General features: G+C 34.4%; 1 protein-coding gene across 1 annotated transcript; it reads right to left on the bottom strand.

Moving 5' to 3' along the window:
• Positions 1–6,758: 6,758 nt before the first annotated feature.
• Positions 6,759–8,800, bottom strand: K441DRAFT_618875 (FAD/NAD(P)-binding domain-containing protein; the record flags this gene model as incomplete). Its single annotated transcript, XM_067645848.1, has 6 exons — positions 6,759–7,682; positions 7,736–8,025; positions 8,073–8,452; positions 8,508–8,528; positions 8,581–8,621; positions 8,681–8,800. 6 exons carry the CDS (start codon positions 8,798–8,800, stop codon positions 7,065–7,067), a joined length of 1,470 nt encoding a protein of 489 aa, XP_067499253.1. The 3' UTR covers positions 6,759–7,064.
• Positions 8,801–18,800: the final 10,000 nt, after the last annotated feature.

Raw genomic sequence — 18,800 nt, 5'->3', positions numbered from 1 at the left:
GCTTGTAGATATAGCCAGAGCGTACTTTGCTATAGGTTACTACCCGTGACTCGGAAGATCTATAATAACGGTTGTCCTACGAAAAGAAGGTAAAGTAGATTACTTAATCCTAGGAAGCTACCGCCCTATTGCCTTAGAAAACACCCTTAGTAAGATCTTAGAAAGGGTAATAGCGGATCGTATAGTAGACATGGCTAAGGAACACGCCCTATTACCACAAAGCTAAATAGGGGCAAGAAAGAACCGCTTAACACTATTAGCACTTACGCTACTCGCTACCACCATTAAATCTGCATAGGCGATGCGAAGGGACTTCGTAGTATTAATGCTCAGCTTAGATATTAGTGGCGCTTACGATAATATACCCTATAAGCGTCTCTTATATATCCTTAGGGCAAAAGGCTTCTTAGAATGGATTATATAATTTGTCTAAGGGTTTATAGGTCAGAAAGAGATATTACTGGTCTTTAGCGGATATTAGAGCCCCCCTATTACAGTTGCAACAGGAATACCATAAGGATTACCCCTCTCGCCTATACTCTTCCTTTTCTTTATAAGCAACCTACTAGACTCCTTTAAGGAAGGGGCGACCTAGGGGATAGGCTTTATTAATGATATAAATCTAATTATATACGGGCTAATAGCCGCAAAGAATTGCAGAATATTAGAGAAAGCTTATAATATATATATAGAATAGGCAAGACGATATAGAGTCCAATTCTTACTAGAGAAGTACCAGCTAATCTATTTTATAAGAAAACGCAACCAATCTATAGATCTTTAGCACATAATTTATATCTAAGGCTTTGGGGGTTAACTAGTTTAGGGCCTAAGGGTACTAGGAGTATAGGTAGACAGCAAGCTCTAGTGGAGCGCATATGCGGCCTAAGCGGCCTATAAGGGCCAAGCATAGTACATTATATTATCCAGAATCGTTAATTCTATATAGGGTCCATGCTTCTAGAGGTTACGCCTACTATATACAGCAGTTGTCCGGCCAACCATAACGTATAGGTCCAGTATTTAGGCCACTGTAGAATCTGAGAAAGGCCCCCCTAAGTCGCTCCTTAAACCACTCTAAAAGGTCTAAATAGCCTACCTCCGGAGCATAATAGGTGGATATAAGCGAACGGCTACAGCACTGCTTAAAAGGGAAGCTAATATTCCCCCCCTATAACTATATATTGAAGCCGCCGCAATATAAAGGATATAAAATAAATATAACTCTAATATTATAAAGTATATTAAAACACGCCTAAATAAACTATGGAGGGACCCTAGGGTGCCCTATAGGAGAACAAACCAATAACCCTAAAGTAGGGAAGATATATTGGAGAAACAGGTAAAAAAAGCTAAAGAAGAATGGTGCTGCTTTAGGGCCTAGGCCTATATAGAGGAGGAAGGGAGACGCGTAAGAAGCTAGTAAAGACAACAGCAAGAAAGAGAAAGGGGCTAAAGTAGAGTATAAAAAAACGCTAGGAAACCATCTACCGCAATGCAATACTAGCTAGATTAACGCTAAAGAGGTATATAGGAGTTAAAGGTACAGAGGCTAACTAAGGTAAGAGGAACCTAAGCCGTAGCATAGTTAACGCTATAGGGGGTAAATACTCTAGGGCTCTAAGAAGGCCTAATAAAGGCAGAAAATATAATGGCAACACTCTTAAGAATAGGAATAATAGGACTAAAAGACTGGCTTTACTGGGTAGGTGTCCTAGTAGGTAGCCTAAGGTGCGAATGCGGCTGGCTAAGACAGATACTAAAACACGTAATACTATTATGCCCCTTACGTACTAACTAAGAAGTAATACTCTTAGTAGCTGGTATAGAGAACTATAATATACTGCTCTTAACATAAAAAGGCCTTAAGGCGGTTACTTAGTGGCTTATTAGCTAAAATATACTAAACCAGTTCCGGGTTATAAAGGAAATGGCAATAGAGGGTAGAGGGGCAAGCAACGGGTGCCCCCTAATAACTCTACAGTAGTAGAGTAAAGTTTGCGATACTAGCGCGTCCGTAGGCTTGTTACGGCAGCAGTAGTTCCTAAGGAGGTTAAAAAGTAAGGAAGTAGGAGCACCATAGGCGACTCGCAGGCGCCTTATAGGCGAGTCCTAAAAGGCGGGGAGATGGATCACGGGGTTTTCTCAAATAGAGTTTTCTCCCCACATGTATATAAGGAGTAGTCCGCGTAGGCCCAATAGGGATCCGAATCGGACGTTAAGCAATAAATTATTATTACTTAATTGCTAAGGTTTACTATATTAAATTTTAAAGCTTTCTTTTTACTATAGTAATCGCCTCTAGGGTTCTAAATATTTGCGTTAATTATTTTATAAACCTATTTTAACTAGTAAACATATATTATACTTCTTAGTTAGTAGTTACTATACCGTTTTCCTATATCTCTATAAGATAAGGCTTAAACCACTTAAGTGCCCTTCCCGTTAGGAATAGTCCTGCGTAGGCTATTTAGTCTATAGCTGTTGCTAGCTTTACTCCCTCCTATATAACCTTAAAGTATATTTATATAAAGAATCCCTTAAGCTTTAGCTTCTCCCCTAAAAATCGCTCTATAGATAGTAGCTTAATCTTTACTACTCTAATCCCATTAATCCTTTCTTTAAGTATCCTATTATTATCCGTTAATTAATTAACTATTACTTATAACTATCTAACCGTAACTAGCTAAGAGTTAGTATTTACTATACTGGTGCTATTACCTAATCCCGAAGTAGTTGCTACTATAGACGCCGTTATAACTACTACTTTTAGTAGCATGTTATTTAACTTCTTTTACTATAACCTTAGTAATAAATATATAATAAAGCCTTGTAGGAAATACTACCGTAAACTTATTAATAGGCTAGGTATATAGGTATAGAATAGTTAATAACGTAAATATAACTAGTAGAGTAGTTACCTAATAGATTAACTTTAATTATATTCTAAGATTTACTACAAAGAAGAGAACTATCTAGGTAGGGACTGTAGTCCTTTAAATACACAATACTGCGCCTAAGAAATACTAAGTACGTAAGGTATATAGGCAGATTCCATAGATTAACAGATTAATAGATCTTCTCCTATAACCTTATTATATAATTTAGCTACCCTTTGTCCTATAGTTTAACTAGTTCTAGCACCTCCCATACTTTTACCACTAGTCCATTTATATCTCTCCTTAGTAGTGCTACTACTGCCAATATAAGGTCTGTAATACTATTTATTTAGGCTAAAGTCTTATTAAGTAGGGGTAGTAGATAGCGGTCCTTATAGGTTATATTATTTAGCTTATAGTGGTTAATATAGAAGCGGAGTCCTCTATTTAGCTTTTTAATAAAGAGAATAGGTAAGGTAAAAGAGGCTTAGCTTGGCTTAATAAAGCCCTTATTTAGGTTATTAATAAGATACTATTTTATAGCCTATAATTTGGTAATAAACTGCTTATAGAGGGGGCTAAAGCTAAAAGTGTTTTCCTTGCCCTGCTTAATCTTAATCTTATAGTTATAGGGTTGGTAAGATAAAAGTATATTAGACGCTGCTTTAAAGAATATATCTTTAAATTTCTGGTGTTAATAGGGCAGCTTTTGTTCTACTAGTTCCTTATCTATAAGCTTACTTTTTTATCTACTAAGCTTACCTTTCTTTTCCTTAATTATTTAATTAATTTTATATAAGCTAGTTATAAAGGCGATAGTATTAGGCTAAACTAAGTTCCGGTAAAATCCTACGGCACTAATATAGTAGATATTAACTAGTAGAAGGTCTACTAATTTCTTTATAGATATCTATTAGGTTATATTTTGCAGTATAGGGTTTATAGTCTTCCTTAGCTTATATTCCATTTTCTATAAGTTATCTTTCCTATCTATTAGTTTAGTATAGCGTCTAATATTTCTAGCTTTCCTTTATAGCTACATAGGGCCTAAGTCCTCTATAGTTAACTTAGATAAGTTACTACTAGCTTTCTAGGTCTCTAGTATAGGTAGCGTAGTATAGCTAGTCTAGGGGCAGTGTAGTATATAAATCTATTATAAGTTAAGCTATATATCTTTCTTAAAGGCCTAATCCCTATATATAGCATCTGCTTAGTAAATAGTATTAATCTAGGGCCGTATAAGGTTTTCCATTATAATGCTAATTTCTTTTATAAAAGAAGGGGTTAGGGGAAGGATTTTAGGCTAGATAAGCCGCTTACTCTATATATTAAGCTATAAGCCTAAATAGGCTAGCCATTTTCTTTTTAAGATTATATTATAGCTTCCTAGGTCTATAATAAGAAAGGGAACGTTATATTACCTTTATCTATTAACATAGAGGTAAATCCGCAAGATAGTTATAATAGGTAGCCCTATCCGCCCGTTATACCCATAAATGGAAATTAGTTTAGGCAGTTCTTTAATAGGTATATTTAAAAGGTTAGCTAGCTTTATAGTATATTAGGTGTTATTAAGGTAAAGGCATTTACTCTAGAGTTAGCTAAAGTAGAGGTTAAAACTTAATATTTATTACGGAATAAAGTATAAGGGATAATATAGCTTCTTCTACTAATTAGCCGACCTAGATTAATATATAATATATTAATCCCTTTTAACCCTAAAGAGGAGTCTTCCTCTAGGGTTTCTCTTTTTCTAACTTTATGCTATCCTCCTAGATTAATAGGACCTTATCTACTTTTATATTTATTAGGTAATTCTTTATATAATAGCTTTTTTAACTATAAGAGAAGCAAGCTCCTTAATTACTAAGGGCCTATATATAAGGGTTGCTATATATAGGCTAAGCATTTACTAAACCTATAGTAGGACTGGCCATACAGCTAGCTACTAAATTAGTAGTAGGCTATATAGGTAGTGCTATAAGGGTTACTAATTATACTAGGATATTACGGGCCGTTCTTATATTACTTATAGTCTAATTTAAAGGGTTTCTGGCCTTATACCATTTAGCGCATACCTTAATTTAGTAAAGGCCTTAGTTAACAGCCAAGCGTAAGGGTGCTTTTAGTCCCTTACTTGGCTACATCCTAAAAGCTCTTAGGGGCTGCTAAGGCTAGCCATTAGCTAGGCCTTGGCTACTCCTTATAAGCTCCTCGGGCTTATAGCCTCCTTCCTCCCCTATTAGTTTATCTCTCTTTATACCTAGGCTATTACCTACCCTTATTACCATATTGTCTTCTTCTATTAACTCTTCTTATAACTTATACTCGGCTTACCTACTCCCTACTATACACCCTAGCAATATACCTTATACTAAGCACTAGTCCATAAGTTCCTTTAGCGTCTATATAGTAGTAAAACCTAATAGTACAGCTTACTGCAGGTTTAGAGTAAGCTTATTAAATAGGTCTAGCATTAAATCTTTTTAGGGAATTTAAGCCCAGCTAGCTAGGTATAGAAAGCGGATTTAAAAAGCTAAGAAGGTCTCTATCGTTTTTATATTTAGGCTTTTATAATTAAGTTAGGCGTTTTATACTTTAAAGGGGCCCTTATAAATAGAAGATAGGCAAATAATTATTTCTTTTCTAAAGAGAAAGGGATCTATTAAGTCCTATATATATTGCGGACGTAGGCGCGTTAATATATCCCTACTAGTACGGCTAAAAATATAGGCCATTTTAGCCTAAGTAGTAGGGAAGTAGTCCGTATTAACTTTAAACTTATCCTATAATTAAAGCTTCTAATTATTAAATATAGGGTCGGTTCCGTCTATAAGTAATAGGGGGTCCGCAACCTTCGCGGACTATAACAACACTAATGCTATACATTAGGCAAGGGTTTTAAAAACTATAGTAAGTCTCTAGGTGTCTAATAACTCTTTACTAGGTATAAGGGGTTCTTTAGCTTTAAATAGCTCTTAAAGTTGTTTAATTTTAGTATTAGCTGCTATAAGCTCCTCCTAAAAGTTTAAGTTAGTTACTATTTTACTATTAGAGGTATTTAAGGGTCCTATAGCTGCTTTACCAGCTGCTATAGTTCTTAGCATAGTTATTAGGGTAACTTTTAGTAGGATTCTATAGAGATTTTAGTCTATGCTTATTCTATAGGTCTTATTATTCTTTTCTATTCTTTAAGTTCTAGTAATAGTTTTTAAGTCTACTTCTATATTCCATTCTTATTTATAGTCCTATAAATATATTTAAATTCCTTTTTAGAAAGAAGAGTAGATAAGCTTTAAATAATATTAGCGACTTAGTTAATTAACGCACGAGTATGGCAAAAGGGTCGCGCAAGCCTATATAATTGGATTATCTATAAACAAGGATCTAAAGCTAAAGAAAGAAAAGGAGACGGGGGGTAGCGCTGCTTAACGTTATATATAATCCTCTAGTTATATAACGGCAATTATCTAAAACTATATAAAACTGTCCGTAACTATCCGCTATAATCTACTAGTTTTTACTAGCGCCGTAATACTGTCTGCTATAATCTACTAGTATCTATTAGTTATAATCTACTAGTTTCTACTAGCGCTGTAATATATAGCGTATTTACCTTATAAATAAGTTACCTTTAAGTTATCCTTAGGTTGCTTATACTTTATAGCTATATAAATATCTACTTAGGTTTTACCTAATAGTTAAGTAGTTTTTAAAGAAATTAAAAAGCCGCTATAAAGATAGTAAGAAGTTTAATAACTATTAAAATTATATATTACTAGTTCTTAATAAGTAAAAAAGGTTATAACTAGCTAAAAATAATAGTAGAAGGCGTATATAGCTCGTTTTAAGTATTAAGGTTTAACTATAGCTTATAGAATTTTTTTAGTAACTAGTACCTCCTTACTAGCCTTAAAAGGGACCCTAGTGGAACTTTAATTGACGGCGTCTATAATAATTTATTACTAACTCTACGCGGTAGGTGTTTTGCGGAACCTTATTTAGTCAGAAAAACCCGTCTATTATTGGCGACCAGGTATGCGCTGATGTCTAACTAAACGGCGCGCCGTGCCGAAACCGGCTTCACATGCCAGCCTGGAGCTGAAGGCTGGAGGTGGGTTGAGCGTTTCCGACCTCCCGCCAGATCACGCCTTGTCCCAGCGACAAAGCGGTCTGGGAGCTACTTTAGTCCGCGATTGCAGAGTTCTCTCTAGCCGCTTCGGCCGGTTGCCTGTTCTCGACAATCCGCCTCGCCACCATCTCCCCCGACGTGAAGGCACCAGCGACCGTGCCCAGACCATCAAACGGCGCGGTGTGCTCTCCAGCGAAGTAAATGTGCTGCTCCGGCATACCCTGTCTGATCGCTTTGACATCGTGTGCGGCGTCAGCCATCCCAACTTGAAAGTTGCTGTACGCCCCATTGCCGGAAAACTGGTCATTGCACCACTCGGTCGCAAGGAAGCGAAGCGGTGCGCACGTCTTCGCATCATAGTTCGGCAGCCGGGAGTAGTACGGCTCAAAGAACTTCCGAAGCCACCGATCGCGAGCTTCGCCTTGTAGTCCGCGGATGGAGGTCGTGATGTGAGTTGAGCAGTCGCCAAAGGTGTAGAAGAGCAGGATGTTGCGTCGGTAGGACTCTTCGAAGGCATGGAAGCTCACGCATTCCAGGCGCCAGTTTTGAGGATTGGTCTGCGTCGCGTAGGTAGGCGATAGCCAATGCACGAAGCTCACCGCGCCGTCGGAGCCAGTCTCCGCGTCTGCGGTGACGGACTCCCAGTAGGCGATCGGGAACTCGATCAGTACCTAGGAAATGACATTAGGACATCGTGTAGGATCGGTAGACCCGACCCAAATACCTTCTCTAGTCTTCCAAATGATATTGAGTCTATAGCAGACTCAATGCGAGGATGTAGCTGAGGAATGCTCTCTCTATGCTGCTTCAACCAACCGAGAGGCGTCGTGACTACAACATCGTCAAAGTACTGCTCATTACCATCTGACGTCGTGACACACACTGGAAGAGCTCCATTTGTCCTCGCTTCCACAGAAGTCATCACAGTGTCGAGTTGGATGTGAGCTTGTGCAAGGGGAGCTGCGGAGACTCTGGCCATGATCTTCTTGTAGTTCGTCGGTATGAAGCAGTCGTCTATCAAGGTCAATCTTACATAGACGCAGCTTAGTACTCGTACTTGCCTCCATTAATACAGTCTTCGAGATAAAAGAACTTGAGCGACTGACGCTCGACCCGATCGCCCACGTAGGCTCCCCACATCTGCGACAAGCCCAAGACAAGTTTTACCTCACGTTCAGTCATGTCGCCGCATTGCAAAGCCTGGTCACACCAGCCTTCGAAGAAGCTGTATAGGCTTTCAGAGGATGGGATCTCTTCACTACGATTCGTGCTGTGCTCAATAGCATTCTCCAAGATCTCCCATACTTGCTTTAGCGCCTTGTTCGCCTCAGCTGGAGATAGCAGATTGCCATCACTGTCGACAAGAAGAGTGCTCTCTTTCCACCGATGGAGGGGTGTTTCAGTTTCTTTGGCCAATTCGACGATGGGGTTGTAGCCCGTGCTAGTCATAGTCAACTCAGCTTACGAGACCATGTCGTCGAGATTCTTTCGCCTACCTGTGTACCCAATTTGCTCCACTGTCGGCGTCTAGTTCAGCTCAGAAAGAACGCTGCTGCTCGTGAGACTTACATATCGACCTCTAATGGCCCCATCTGATCGCTTTGGGCAATCTGTAAAAATGTCAGCGCACGCGGAATGAGATGCACATCATACATCATTCATCACGAACCCTGCCGCCGATCCGGCTGCGGGCTTCAATGATCGTCACATGGAACGAGTGCTCAAGCAAAACCGTCGCGCAACGTAGACCAGAGACGCCAGCCCCGATAATGCACACATGGGGAGCCATGGCTCAAGCTCTACTGCGTGATAGAGATATTTGGTTTGTAGTAGAAGAGGTTCGAGAATCCGGCGTGTGGCTGCGACCGCGTGTCTTTGGTGCGGCCACTTTGGGCTCTCATTCGCGCGTTAAGTGCGGTCACCCAATATTCTTTACGGAGGACGGAGCAAAAAGAGATTTCTCCTTCCTATCTGGGAAAAGCGTGGTTTTGAGCGCCAAGACCCCACCAAAATCAACTCAATCAACTTGATATGACAAACGTAGCTGACCGGGAAACGAGCCACATACAGGTGATATATGATCAATTTATAATAAAAATCAACAACGAGTTTAAATATATTCTAAATAGGTCAAACTGAAGCTTATATACTACCATTTCGATCGTAATATTGCTTAAAATAATTTATCTACGTTTTGGTGGTGATATAGGCCCACGCGCCGACCAATTGCACGGGCGACTACCACATTCCTGCGACGTCCATTTCCAGATCAACGACCCGTTAATCCACTTATTTGCAGGCTGCGGATTGCACCCGAATACGTAAGAAAGGTGAGCCTAATCCTAATTACACTCACCGGGGTTTAGAACGGCTTTACTTGATATAGCGACGTCAAGCTCTGGTAGAGTCGTTCCTTCCTTATACTCCCTTTAAGCCAACTTTCGTGCGGAGGCCTCCTGCTTCTGTAGATCTTCAGATTTCAATCGATCAACGTCTTCCTAACTGAGGACTCTACCTTTACTACTAAGGAGTCGCCTGCTTGACTTCTTGTCAATGCGAAAGCTTTGTGTCGACCTGTCGATCGGTAGTCCGTGCACCGATTGTAAGAAAAGAATGAGGACTCTGTCTATTGAATGTGGCTCTAAGAGCCTCTATATATACGTAAGAAAAGTATAGGAAATGAGGACGAGAAGGGGGGAGGGGTGGCAATGGAAACAAGGAGTAGATGACCAAGTTAAGACGGGGTAGGTGACCGAGTCAATGACCGAGTCAATGACTAAGTTAATGGGAGGTAGCTGAGTCGGTGACAAGATAACCTAATTTAGGTTGACACACCCACCTAGCTGATTGACTGGTTAGTAATTAGCTAAATATACCTAAATAGGAAATATCCATGGTGATAAACAATAAGATCGTCGCTAAACGCGGTATTACTTATAATAATTTAACTCCTAATATTTCTATAGAAGTATTTAATTACTAGGGTTCCTATTTAATATAGGTAGATAATTACTTAATTAACTGCGGTCTTTATATAAGGATAATAAATTATAGAGGGATTTTAAAAGCTTGCTAAAAGCTCTTATAGTATTAGGTTTAGTAGTTTTATACTTCCTTATTGTCACGGGATACCCCTATAACACCTTATACACATCCACCTACTTCCACCAACTTAGCAACTAGAGACTAACTATAAGACGGCAATCTAATAGCAATCTATAGTAATCTAACGGCAACCTACCATATTCTGCTATATTCTACTAAGTTCTACTAAGTTTTATTAAGTTCCACTAAATCCTGCCAAGTTCTATTAAGACGACCACTTAAATCCTATTCTACTTTATATACATATTAACTAAGCAACTAAGTCCATAATATATACCATTTCTTCCCATTTTCCTACCTTCTTTCCTTATATAACGTCTTAATCTTATTACATAGTTTATATATATAGCTTAATAATATCTACTTTACTATATATTATTGTTGCTTATACTTACTCCGTAACACTATATTACGTTAACTTTATATACTACCTCTAAAATACAAAACAACCCTAAAACCCCCGTAACGGCCGCCGGTATTATATCCGTACTTTAAAAATAACTAGTAAAGATACAGAAGTCTTTTTTAAACGCCCTTATATAAAACTAAGCCACATTAAATTAATAATAAGCCGAATAAAAAGCATAATACTGGTAACTAATTAAGGACCTCTAAGAAGAAATTCACACGCTTAAGATACCTATATTAGGGCCTTAAGACTAAATACTATCCCTAGAAATAAATATACGGAATATAAGCCCCAAACCTATAATAGCTATTTACCCTAAACCGGCTATTACACTATAATAATCCGAATAATTACCTAACCCCCTAGTATTTACTAGTAAATAGTAAAAGCTCTAATTATTTCTAAGTTAGCTTAAAAATAAGCTAACTAGTAACGCTAACTGTTACCTAATTAAAGCTAACTAACTCTACTACGCCCTAAGTTAACTAGAAAGAGAGGTAGCTAACTTTATTAAACCCCTTTAACTAAACTTAGTATAAAGCCTAGTTATACTTCTTAAAGCTATATATAGGGATCTAAACCGCTAAGCCACTACTTAGAGAAAGATAAACTATATAGCTTAAGGAACGAAGAGTTTCCTCGTATACTTCTCTAAATTTAATCATTATATAAAGGAAACTGGCTAGAACAACTCTGCACTAGTTAATAGCCTTATTAAATCTTTAAGCCCTAAACTAAAAACCTCCCTAATAGGCGTAGACCTACTAGGAGCCCTTAATGCCTATATAAACGTTATTAATAAATAGTATAATAATATTCTATACCTAATACCAAAACACGCTCCTTAATATAATATGACAGCCCTATAAACGTCTATTAAGTTATCTTAGCTTAAGCACCCTAACGCTATAAATATTAACACTAGGACCTTAGGGTACGCCCTACTAGGGTCCTTTAAATAAGAACAACGCATTAAGCTAGGCCTTTGCTTTAAATATAGAAGTAGCTCCTACCTCTCTAACTACTACTCTGTCCCTATACCTAAATATAATTTATAAACGGCTAATACTAGTAACCGTTTACTATATTAATCTTCTAGTTACTATCCCTAATTTTTACCTAGTTCTAGCCCCGTATTTAGTAAGCACTACTTATAAGGGTAAAGCTATAACCAATATTCTATAGAAATCCCTTCCCGCTTATCACTAAAAGGTATATTTTAGAATTAAGTCGCTCTCTAGGACGGTTCTACCTTAGGATCTCATTAAATGCTTTAGATATCACAAACTCTAACTTTTAGAATTATAGCATAACTATTAACTATTATCTTTAGCAGAATAATTAATAGGCTAATACTTAAGTCCTAATTAATATTAGAAGCTAATAGTATAGGATTTATTAATAAGACCTTTGTATAAGATAATGGTTTTACACTAACCCCCCTTAACTAGCATATTAATATATTTAGATTTAATAGTAAACGCATAGTCTTAGGCTAAATTACTTATATAGTATATTTAAAACTTTAATACCTAAACTACAAAGAACTAATTAAGCTTTTTATTACCACCCTAGGTTACCTAGTAATTCTTAGATAACCCTAGATAAAGCTATATAAAGTAACTATTAATTAGGATAACGTTAAGCTTCTATTTACTACCCCACGTTATAAGTAAGAATACTCTATAATATACCGCTCTAACCCTAAACTAAAATCTAAGAAATCCATTAAGATCTACTAGCCTAAGATTTCTACTAATGTCCACTTTACGCCTAAGGAATCTACCAGATTTTACTAGCACAGAAATTCTACCGAATTTCACTAATAAAAGAATTCTACCAATATCCATTAAAGATCCAAAAATTCTACTAAATTCTGTAAGTTATTACTAAGTACTATATCGCCCTAAACTAAGTAGAAGCTTAAGCTTAATATATAAAACTACTAGAAGAACTAATACCCTATAATAAAAAGAATACTTAAAGAACCTAAATCTAAATTTAATACTAACTCCGTACCTAATACTAAACCTAAACCTAAATAAAAAACTATAGACGATCTAAGTAAGCTTAGCGCCCTAAATATCCATATAATTAGAGCTACTCTATTAGCATAACTTGCTAAAAACCCTAAATATATAATCTTTGCTATTACTATAGCTAATATTAAGAAGGCCTTAGTACTAAAGAAGTATACTAACCCCGCTATAAAGGTACTAGTAAAGTACTATAACTACTTAAAGGCATTTTTATAAAAGGAAGCTACTAAGCTACCGGAATACCGACTATATAATTATAAGATTGTACTTAAAGAAGGGAAGTAGCCTAGATTTAGACCCTTATATAAGATATTCTAAAATAAACTCTAAGTATTATAGAAGTATCTAGATAAGAACCTAAGTAAAGGATTTATTAGAGCAAGCTCGTCGCCTATAGTTTTACTAGTAATCTTTATTAAGAAACCTAGTAGCGGTCTGCGCTTTTATATAGACTACTAAGCTTTTAACGCCATTACTATTAAGAACTAATATCCGATCCCATTAATATAGAAAACACTAAACTAACTAAGTAAGGCTCGCTACTATACAAAGCTTAATATTATCTCTATATTTAACCGCTTCTATATAGCAAAAGAAGATAAATAACGTACTATATTTCGTACTTAGTATAGATTATTTAAACACTTAGTAATGCTATTCGGCCTTATAAATACTTTAAGCTCGTTTTAATATTATATAAATAACATTCTATATCCCTACCTAGACATCTTCTATACTGCTTATATTAACGACATCCTAATATACAGTAATAACCTAACCGAATATTAGAAATACGTTAATTTTATTCTATAAGCCCTATAAGGAGCTAGTCTATAATTAAATATAGATAAATATAAATTCTATAAAATAGAAGTCCTATACCTTAGGCTTCTTATTTCTATAAATAGCATATAAATAGACCTAAAGAAAGTTAAAGTAATTATAAATTAGTAAGAACCTAAGAACGTTAAGAATGTAAGAGCCTTTATAGGATTTACTAATTTCTACTAATGGTTTATTAATAACTTCTCCGCCCTAGTTTTACCCCTTATTACTTTAACCTAAAAGGATAAAGCTTTTATCTTTAATAAAGAATATAAGAAGGCCTTTGCTTATTTAAAGGTTATATTTACTACTACACCTATATTTTAACACTTTAACTTAAAATATATAAGTGTTATAGAAGCTGACTTATCTAATTATGTTATTAGAGGCATTCTATCTTAATATAATAAAGATAGAGTATTATACCCTATAGTATACTACTTAAAATAACTAAGCCTAGCTAAATATAACTATAAGATCTATAATAAGGGGTTACTAACTATTATTAAATATTTTAAATAATGGTAACCTAAACTAGAAGACGCCAGATTTCTAATTAAGGCCCTTAGCGACTATAAGAATCTGTAGTACTTTATAACTATAAAATAGCTAAGCTATTGCTAGGCCCGCTAGTTAGAATATCTATTCTATTTCTAATTCTTAATTATATACCGCCTAGGCGTTTAAGGTTAAAAGCCTAATACTCTAACCTAACGTTCACAAGACGTGCTAGTACTAGAAAAAGCGCGCTTTTACTAAAACTAAACCCTACTTTGTTCTAAACTATTTAACCCTCCTACTAAAGACCTTATAGTATATATCTTTAAAGTAACCAATTAATTAATTAAATATATTATAATTAATAAATACCTAAATAATAAGTTTATCTAAGAGACGCTTAAGCTAATCTATAATAGCGTTAGACACTTTAAGAAGATCTTTTTAAGTAAATATAAACTTATAGAAACTGCTTATATTACTAGAACTATCTAGTTATCCCTAATTATAATAAGCTTAAGCTTAAGCTCCTTAAACACGTATATAACCTACTAGTAGCCGGCTACCTAAGCTGAGGAAAAACTCTAGAGCTACTCTAATGGGAGTACTACTAGCTAAATATATATAATATAATATAAAGGTATATCTCTAGCTACTATATCTACTAACGAGCTAAAGCTTCGCATAAGACGTATAACGGCCTTTTAAAGCCACTGCCTGTTCTAGACCGAAGATAGAAAAATATCTTAATTAACTTTGTTATTAATCTCCCTATAAGTAAAGGCTGTATAAATATTATAGTAGTTATAGACTGACTGTTTAAAATAAAACACTTAATTGCCTACCCTAATATGTTAATACTTACCGTCGCCTAACTGTTTCTAGATTATATATAGAAACTCCACAGACTCCCTAAAACGATTATCTCTAATAAAGGCAGCTAGTTTATTTTTATATTCTAAAAAAAACTAACTATTTAACTCCGCATTAAAGCACTATTATTTATAATATACTACCTAAAAACAGAAGGCTAAATAGAACGTGTAAATGCTATAATAGAATAGTATATTCAGATATACACGTTATATTTATAAAATAACTAGATTAACTGGCTTATATTTACTAAGTTTATAATAAATAATTTCATCTTAGAAACTATAAAGGTCTCCTTATTTCTGGCTAACTACGGCTAGTATCTATAAATGGGTTTTAAACCCTTTAGTAATATTCCTCGCCCTACTTATCACGTCTTATAAGTTATAAAAGTAAATAAATTTATAAAGAAGATAGAGGAACTATAATAGTTCCTTACTAACGAAATAATATAGGCTTAATCTATTTATAAAGCTGTAGCAAATAAGAAATAAACCCTAGCACCAGCCTACTAAATTAGTAACTTTATTTAGCTATATATAAGAAATCTAAATATAAAATAATCTACTAAGAAGCTTAATTAGAAGAGCACTGGCCCTTATAAGGTTAAGAAGGTTATTTCCTTCTATGCCTACTAACTAAAGCTCCCTAATACGGTTAAAATCCACCCCATATTCTATACGTTAGTCCTTTACCTAACTACTCCCGTATTAAACGCCCTACCTAGATAGATATAAGACCCTCCCCTACTAGTTAAAGTGGATAGTAAGAATAAGTACTTTATTAAAGAATTAATAATATTAAGTATAATAAACAGAAACGCTAATATATATATCTTATAAAATGTAGAGGCTTTACTAAGCCTTTATAGGAACCTATTAACTTTATAGGACTTATATAAGCTATAGAAGACTTTTATAAACTTTACCTAGAACTACTATAACCCCATATCGCAGAAGCTTAAGTTTAAAGGGGGGGTGCTGTTATGGGATACCCCCGTAACACCTTATTTACATTTACCTATTTTTTACTAACTTAGTAACTAAAGACTAACTATAAGATGGTAATTTAATAGTAATCTTTGGCAATCTAATAGCAACCTACTACATTCTACTATATTTTACTAAGTTCTACTAAGTTCTACTAAGTTCCACTAAGTTCTACTAAGTTCTACTAAGTTCCACTAAGTTCTACTAAATCCTACTAAGTTCTATTAAGACTATTACCTAAATCCTATTCTACTCCGTATATATATTAACTAAGCAACTAAGTCTATAATATATACCCTTTCTTCCCATTTTCCTACCTTTTTTCCTTACGTAACGTCTTAATCTTATTATACAGTTTATATACATAGCTTAATAATATCTACTTTGCTATATATTATCGTTGCTTATACTTACTCCGTCACACTTATTAGCTCTTCTTTAAAGGGTTAAAGCTTTAGTACGTTCTCTCTATAGTATATCGCCATAATATCGTTAATATAAATAAAGTAGTTCTTATATAATAAAGCCTTATAGGAAATACCACAGTAGACTTACTAAAGGGCTAGGTATATAGGTATAGAATAGTTAATAATATAAATATAATTAGTAGAGTAGATTACCTAATAGATTAACTCTAATTATATTTTAAGATTTACTATAAAGAAGAGAACTATCTAGGTAGGGACTATAGTCCTCTAAATATATAATACTGCGCCTAAGAAATATACTAAGTACGTTAGTATATCGCGTTTTTATATTTCTATATTTCTATATTTTAAACCTATAATATAACTAACTATATAACTTAGCTATCTCTTATTTTATAGCTTAATTAGTTTTAGCGCCTTCTATACTATTTTAACTAACTTATATATCTCTTTTTTTAGTAGTCGTATTACTGCTAATATAAGGTCTATTATTGGTCACATAGGGTAACTTACCAATAATAACTACTCGAGTAGGTTATAGTGATATTGGTTAATATATTTTTCTTAGAATGAAGGACGAAAAGCTTAAGACTCTTCGCTACGCTAGTGCCGCGGTAATACATAACAACCGCTTGCCTTATTCCCAACACTAGCAACTCTTTTTTTATAGCTGCTATTTATATACAAATACTGCTTAACTAGCGTAATAAATATAAATCCTCCTTACTTACTATTGCTATTATAATATAAGTCTCGCTGTTCTAGAATTTGCCTTTTAGCACGTAGTGCTTTCTTACTTAAAAGTCGTTAGTAGATGTCCTATTAGGCCGCCAAGGCGCTAGTTATAAGCGAGCTAATAGTAATTTTCTATCTTGGGGATAGAAAATACTAATTAGCTGGTTAGAATCAGGGTTTATAGATTATTATACTCCTACTCCCTTTTAACCTAACCTTTAACTTATATATATAGAGTGTTTATATTAATAAATGTTTCTAGAGCCTTATTTAGGTTTGCCTTTATTATTATATCTACTAGGTTATCTTAGCCATTAATTTATTAAATCTTAAAGAGTTCTCGCCGTTTATCGGATTGCTAAAGTGCTATAATATTAATTATAAGGCGCCCCCCCCCTATAGTATTAAGCTTAACTAAATACTTATAGAGGGAGTATAAGTTAGTATATACGATTATAGGGATAATAGGAAGTTTAAGTTAATCTATAATTTTTTTTAGAGTAGTTCTAATTATAATTGCTATATTAACTCCGCTAACTATTCTATATATCTCTAACGCTAAAACGCTTTAAGTAATATNCTTACTCTTAGTTAAGCTCTAATAAATAAGATTACCGTAGATTATAAAGTTATTCTCTCTAGTAGATTTATTTGCGATAACAATCTTATATCCTAACTAGGAGTTAAAATCTTTATTATTTATAAATGGTTTATTAATAAATATAAAGAGCTTAGTTATAGGAAGATTAATAGGTATATAGAGTAGTCCCTAATTAAGATGGTTTATTTACTAGGAAAGACGTTTATTTAGGGCAAAAACGTTATCCTTAGTTAGTTTCTAGTATTAGGCGGTAATAAAGAGATTAAATAAAGCTTTAAGTTAATAAATAGAAGCAACATAAGCCCTATAAGCGCGTTACTATATATATTTTTACTTTAAAGAATTAATATTAATAACGTTAATCTTCTTACCTTAACCCTTCTAGTATAAAGTAATAGAATCCTTATTTAAGGAGAGGATGCATTTATTAAAAAGTAATAGTATTATTAAATTAAGCTTTTCCTTTGGTTTTCTTATAAGATTTGCCTTTATTAGCTTATTTTCTTTAAAAGCTAAAAATTAGTTATCTCCTAAGATAATTATATTATTAGTTTATATACCGATAATTCTAAATAGGGTTTCTATTATTTTAATAAGGAAGTATAGATTACATATAAAAGTAGTTATTAAAAGTTTCTCTTTATAGTGCTTACTATAGGTAGCCCACTAATAAGTTCCTACCTCTGCAATTCTATATAATGGCTTAAGTATAACTATAATCGTATCTTTAGGATATTAGTAGCAAATTTACTCTAGAAGGTATACTAATATTAAGCGCTAAAGGTGCGTCTCTAATTAGGTATAAGCCTAGGTAATATTTTATAAATAAACCGCTATTTTATTCTTTATTAAGGAAGAAGCTAACGCAATAATAACTCGCTAACTAGCTTATTAAATTATAAGAGATTATATAAGAATTACCTCCTTACTATTATTATTATAACCTTAGATAATAAGCCTCAATTTCTTAAATAGGGCGTTAGTAGCTTTGCCTTTAATCTCGTTAACTATTCTTAACTTAATAATGCAAACTTTATTAAACTTAGTAAGGTTATACTTCTTAAATTTAAAAACTCCTCTTATAACGTATTCCACCAAGCCGGCAGAACTACCGAGCCGGCAGATCCATTTCCCCACCAAAAATCATAAAAATCACAATATAATATCTCAACAACCACTTAATAATAAATTCTAATAATTTAGATTTAGACTTTTATATACACTCTGCAGCTTCTATTAAAGTTGCATAGTATATAGGTTAGTAGTTTTTAAGATATNNNAATTTGG

The sequence above is a fragment of the Cenococcum geophilum genome, assembly GCF_001692895.1.
Source record: "Cenococcum geophilum 1.58 unplaced genomic scaffold K441scaffold_53, whole genome shotgun sequence".
Lineage (NCBI taxonomy): Eukaryota > Fungi > Ascomycota > Dothideomycetes > Gloniales > Gloniaceae > Cenococcum > Cenococcum geophilum.
The sequence above is the reverse complement of the archived record's forward strand: the minus strand, read 5'-3'. Positions and strand labels throughout refer to the sequence as shown.